The sequence below is a fragment of the Melampsora larici-populina genome (assembly GCF_000204055.1).
Source record: "Melampsora larici-populina 98AG31 unplaced genomic scaffold MELLAscaffold_15, whole genome shotgun sequence".
Classification (NCBI taxonomy): domain Eukaryota; kingdom Fungi; phylum Basidiomycota; class Pucciniomycetes; order Pucciniales; family Melampsoraceae; genus Melampsora; species Melampsora laricis-populina.
This window is the reverse complement of record NW_006768779.1, coordinates 891,854-898,240: the sequence shown is the minus strand read 5'-3', so window position 1 is coordinate 898,240 and position 6,387 is coordinate 891,854. Positions and strand designations below refer to the sequence as shown.

The 6,387-nt window shown below is 37.2% G+C and overlaps 1 protein-coding gene across 1 annotated transcript; it reads right to left on the bottom strand.

The window, feature by feature from the left end:
* Window positions 1–3,161: 3,161 nt before the first annotated feature.
* Window positions 3,162–4,042, bottom strand: MELLADRAFT_62638 (uncharacterized protein; the record flags this gene model as incomplete). Its single annotated transcript, XM_007409178.1, has 5 exons — window positions 3,162–3,265; window positions 3,351–3,464; window positions 3,531–3,693; window positions 3,772–3,843; window positions 3,932–4,042. 5 exons carry the CDS (start codon window positions 4,040–4,042, stop codon window positions 3,162–3,164), a joined length of 564 nt encoding a protein of 187 aa, XP_007409240.1.
* Window positions 4,043–6,387: the final 2,345 nt, after the last annotated feature.

Here is a 6,387-nt window from a genome sequence, read left to right as displayed (position 1 = left end):
TTTCTTGTTTGCTTCTGTTCTTTGTTTATGTTTGGTTTCTTTTCTTGTCTTTTCGTTCTTTCCGGTCTTCTGTTCCTTGTCCTTTTCGTTTTTGTTTTTTGTTTCTATTCGCTTTGTCTCTGTTCTGTCTTTTGGTTTTTTGTTCGTTTCTTTATGTTAAATCTTCAAATCTGTTATCACTTTTGAAATCGATTGTTCAATTTGAACCATTTTGGTGCAATGTCAACACAAGAAGGAAAGTTTAGGATGCAAATGATGAAGGTCTGGATGACCGTTTCAAAAGATTGAGGCAAATGAAAATGCATGCAAGTTGATATGGCCGTTACCGAACAGCGATATGATCATCACGAGGTCAACAGATGTCGGTTGACCTCTTTTGGTTTGCTGTTCGGTAACTTCCATGTCCGAAATACGACAATGTCGATGTGCCCCTTGAGATAGGGGCAAATCGAAATTTCGTTTTCAGGTCAGATAATATCTGAAAACGATCCGAACGGGCCCTAAAGGTAAGCCCAGTTTTTATTCAATAAGTATGCTCAAAGCTTGCATTTGACATAGCTCCAGATTTGCTTAAATGAAAAATCTATCAGGAAGCTTGACACCCAATACTTCACAATCTTACCAAAGATCTCTGGTCTTGTTTACTCATAATTTGAAGTGAAAGTTTACTAATTGAATATCTTTTTAGCTCAAGAAAGTTATCAAGAATCAGAAAAACCTCCTTACCTTGCCTTTCAACATCAATCCTAGGCTAAATGTGAAATTTTGACATTCTGGGTGAGATTATAGTTTCCCAGAGGATTTTGAATCAACATGGCTATATGGGATGTAATAAGGTAGAAAGAGAGACTGAGGCCAGAAAATAATTGAGATTGTGAGTTATCTCACTCTCACTTTCTCATTTTCAATGATCCATACGTTTTCATGAATAATAAACCATTACTCCCTTTCTTTAAACTGTGATAAGGATGAGATCTTGTGATAGGTTTTATTCAAGCCACATAGATATTGACACACAACTTTACCATGATCAACTTGTTTGAAATTGAGTATTTTTCTGTGAATCTGGGAAGTGTGGAACATCAAGTAGGTCTGGTACATTCAGATCAAACCTAATTGTCACATATCAACTGATAGATCAATATGAGAAAAACTTCTATTCAGTATCTCACCACCTGCTGCACAGTTTTTATATTGCAAGTCCAACAGAGAAAAGTTCAAAATTTTGTAAGCTATTTTGCCTCACAGGAAAATATACCTCCTCACTCTAAAATCCATCAAGCCATAATTCAGGACATCATCCTGATGCATTATGAATGTGAAGTCAAGAAGAATCTGAATTTTACTTTATCCTTGACTACATCCCCTTATGTTTTTGGCTACAAGGGACAGTGTAAATGGCACGAGAGACAAATGTATTGAATGGATTGAACTCACTACCAGAAATATACTCAGAGCAACCAATATCAATGGACTCCATACACAAGTGTCAAAAAGAAGTACTTTCCTGTAACCATGAAAGAAGTTTTGGTTTTAGGAACAAAAAAACAAGCAAAGATTTCCAGGCCTTCTCAGAGAACAGAACAGCTTTTCAAGCTTCTTGTTCTCTTTCCTGGAATGATAGGATGCCAGAACCATCACAGAAAAGAGAAAATATGACCTTCAGGTTACATTACCAAGACAATCAGTGCCTTCCAGAGTATTGACATAAGACCTAAATAATTCCTGTGGAAGGATCATATCAGTCAAGTGGTAAATTGCAGGTGACTTCCTCAAGTCCAAAGTTTACGCAGATGTCCTACAAATCATTAACTACAAAGACTTCTAAAAAACAAGCCTTGAATTTGGAGCATATGAGCAGGGTCTGACAAGTACAGACCAACAAGTTCCTCAAGACTCATTGTGCCCCAAGAATCTCATTGCAAGTGGCAAGCCTGAGCAGATCTTCACCACATCAAAAGGTTAGTATTCATTCCTAGATTTACTACACATTTATGGAGAACCAAATATGATAGATTCTCTGGTGCTCATTCAGTTTTACATAAGAAAACTTCATCACTGAGTTTGTAGTCCATTGAACAAAGAAAATCAAATGTTGAACCAACCCAGCTGTCCAAAGAATTAATTACACTCATCTATCTTGTGAAAAAGTCCCAAAGACAAGTACAGCTTTCAAATAGTGTACATCCACAGACCAAGTACCCTCCATTGTTCTGGAAGAGAGTGGTTGAGGCACATGAAGAACTTGAGACTCTGGGAGTTGCTGCAGCATTTCACAATGTTCCTTGAAACAGTTTAGATGCTTGGATCAAGGAGTAAAATAAATGTGATGTAACTATCTTGAGGAACATGAGAAGCTTAGGAAGAAATTGGTCCAATGGCACAAAAAAGGGTGTTCTGCCTACCTTCCCAGCTAGTAAGAATCTAGCTGTGTCTTTTGTCCAACATGATGGCTGGGTTTTAGAAAGCATTGATCACAACAGATGTGCAGTACTCCAGCAATCACTCAGAATGGGTGATAAAGAGTATAGAATTTACTACCTTCATATTTTGTGCAGCACCTATCTTGGTGCTCATAGGGCCAATCACATGTTTATAAAATACACATCAATCAGGTGGAAAGATCCTTATCATGTGAAATTAATACTCATGAACATGTTCATTACCCACTGTTGTTTTATTCTTCTTTTTCATCTTTATTTTTGGCCCATTGGAGGAGCTTAAAGTTTGAACAAGTTGAAGACAACTTCTTCTAGCCACATCATATAGCCTGAGTGAGAGATGATATTTATATACTTCATACTGTTTTGCATTCTGACTACCAATCACCTTTTCATGCATACCAATATTTATGTGCCATTATTGGTGCATATTGACTTAGTTTGGTGTCTGTATGTTAAAATTCAGTCCTATTGATGATCAGTGAAGTGAATTTTGCCTTCAAACTTTATGTTTTATTTTGCAATGTAATCTTTTATCTCACTGTTGATTGTTAAGGATTATAATTTTATCTGTTAAAGTACAAAGAGCCAGTAGTAATGTCTTTGTAAATGTATTATACATTGATGTTTTTGATCGAGTTGCTGCTGATTTGATCAGTGAACCACACCACGGAATTTGATACACTAAACCTCCATACTTTAGAATTTCAGACCTAATCATCACTTGGCCTTTGAAGGGTCATCCGACACTCCTTTATCAATCACATTGGCAGTCAACTTCTTTCTCCATTCATTCAAAGTGCCAAAGATACCATCATTGGCGTCTGTAGAAAATCAACAATGTATGCGGTCGTCAATAGAGTCTCGAAACAAAGATGTGTTGGAAGGAGGTGATGATTGATCACAAACCAGTTTGTTTATCATGAGACCATTCCTCGGTATGTTTAATGACTTTCCCATTAGGGTCTCTCTCGAGGGTCAAGAGAGAGTTGACAGTCTTGAATTTCTCTCCCTTTCGAAAGTCTACCGACCAAATCAGCTGATTAAAACACGCCGAAATCTCTAGAGAGACAAAAAATGAGTGCTTACAAGTGACATCCTGGTTGATGACAGTGAATTGATCTGGTCCAGGAGGATTGGGTAAGGTACTGGGACTTTCTAATACCTCAAACTTATCAATCGTCGCACTACTAAAGACTTTTGGCATCCCGTTGAACTGAGATTTGATCGATGAGAGAGGAGTAGCAATTGACTATCAAAGGGATTTATCAACATTTCAGTCCCAGTGATGATGATACGGAAAAGGCTCAATCAGAAAGGTATGACGTACGACTGGATCATGAAAGGTAGCTTTTTCTGCATACATCTCATAAGCACTCTCGGATGGATTACAAGTATACAACTACAGGAAACTCATCATCAAGATCGTCAGTTCTGGAAGGCTGATGAGAATAAGATCATCAAAAGTGAAAACTTGAGTTTCTACTAACGTCTTTCAAACAGCGAATGATAACCTTTTCATCTTCACGTTCAGTTCTTGATTTCAATTTCTTAGATTCATCTGGAGTCAAACCAGTTGCGTTTACTTCTGATTTTCCCATACTTTTGGATTGAGATGAGAAATTCGAATTTGATGGTTTGTAAAAGTAAGATTGTAAAGCTGGATTGAATGGTAGTTTAGAGTGATGAGGTTTTAGTATTCTGATGTTAGAGATTGCACAAATCATATGTATATAGGATGATGGGATGGTAATCAGAGAAATCGAAATGGAAATGATGGCTTTTCATCAGATTTGATGAGAATTTTCTTATTGACGTCATGATCAATCAATTTACCAAATTCGGTACTCAATCCTTCACGTGATCACCATCAACAATAAGGTCACTTGAAGTCATTCAGAACAATAATCACCTTCCAAACCAACAATGACATCACAATAGTCTATCCAAAGAACAAATTATTTTCATTGACATCGTATGTTCCTTATGAAGTCAAAAAACTTTCAAATGATTGCAATCAAACAATCTCATGGAGACACAAACCAATGATCAAGTGCATACCATTAATTCTCGCTGTAGATCTTAACCTACATATTACACTGATAGTACCCATCCTATAGCATTCGCCACGAGTCCGATTGTTACTTGGTCAAGAATTTTTAGTTGTTGATAGTTTGTTATCAACATAGGAATGTGGGACTAAAGGAATTTGATGGTATGTATAGTCAAAGACCCGGTCAATGAATTTCTTTTTGTTATCTGTGTTGTTTTGTCGTCATCGAAATTAGTTTACCACTTCTGTCTGTTGACTACATCAGTTCTTTTGAGAAGCTGTTTACCATTGAAATTCAACTTGGTCTATCAGTTTGCTTATTAGATTTTTGCAGGTCCTTTATTTTTTTCTTTTCTTTTGGGATTGAGTCCTTCAAGACAAGTACTGTTCAGATCTGTTTTTTGCGACTCTTTTGTTCATCCATCAGTTTGTTTGACCTGTTTAGGTTGTTTGTATGGATCACTAGTCATCCTGTAAGGTGTGTTAGATTGTTAGGATATAATTAGTTAGGTGATTTTACCAGAGGGTTTTCACCCAAAACACTCGGCTCAGTGAGGCTCCATCTCTTGAGTATCTCAGTTCAATTGTGATAAACTCATTTCCAGTGTTTCCCTGTGAATTGCACCTGCGTCTTTAATTTGGTTGTTCATGCGTCATTTATGCCGATGTCTTGAAATTATACCTTTCTTTCTCATGAGACGATGCCACAGCCTCCACATCAGTCCACATGGATCCAGTTTCTGAATGGAGATTTGGAATGGGAGCTGCAGAGAGTTTCCTTTAGGGACCATCCATCAAAATCAATGGGAATTATGATTTCGAGTGCGGAGCTGTTCCGATGAATAGAATGAGGGTGTTTGACTGCTTGGAAAGGTAAAAACCCTTGAACCTTGATGGCACCTTGAAATTCGGGTTTGTTAAGTTTGCAGTCTTTGGAAAAAGGGTTAACAAATTGTAATCTTTTCGATTCAACGTTGTTCGATACTTTATGATTTGCGGTTCATGACTCGTGTGAAGCTGTGAATGAAATATTATTCATACCTCAACATATTCATCTTGATCTTGATTTGGGGTATGAACTTTTGATTTTTAACACCCCAAAACTTAAAGAAAGATCATCCGATTTTGAAGTTGCGATTGTTTACGTAAATGGCTTTTATAGAGAAACTTTGATGTGAAGACAATTGTTTTTCATGTTTCTGAACTTCCTGGATCCTTGACCCTTTATTTTGCTGTGAATCGATGAATTCTATAAATTTCTCTTCACAGCTTCCGAGTTCAACATCTATATGTCATTCGCCCGATACTGGTCATTATGTAAAATCATCCAGTCCATTAAAACTCGCTGTTAGAATTTCTCGCCTTCTTTTTCATCCACCACGTCCACCACTCCTTCGCGAACCTTATTTGTCTCTACAGTCTCTTACACCTTCTTAAACACATTCTCATTTGACATTCAACTTGATCACTGTATGGTGGTCTATAGAAACCTTTCCATTCTCTTTTCATACACAAACGTACGTGCCCAATTTGCCCTTGAGGGCTAGAATGATCTCTACAAGTGGACAATGAAAGTTCGTAAATGCTCAATTCACGTGGGAGTCTGGTCTAGTCATGAAACGGTTTCATGCTTCGGGACTTCACATCAGCAATGACCCCCGGTCTAGCTGAATTGTGAAGTTGAATGAGGTTGTACACAATTGTTCCCGACTCATTTACGTACGTTATGATTGTTTACTTTCTTAATGGATGATAAATCATAGTTTTTAGGCAAACAGACCATTTCACCGAGACTTCTGTTTTGAGAAATCTTCATCCTCATTCTAAAAAATATTTTGATTCCAGTTGTAGAAATTCACTGTCCGCTTCTTGGTTAACATCCATAATCGACTT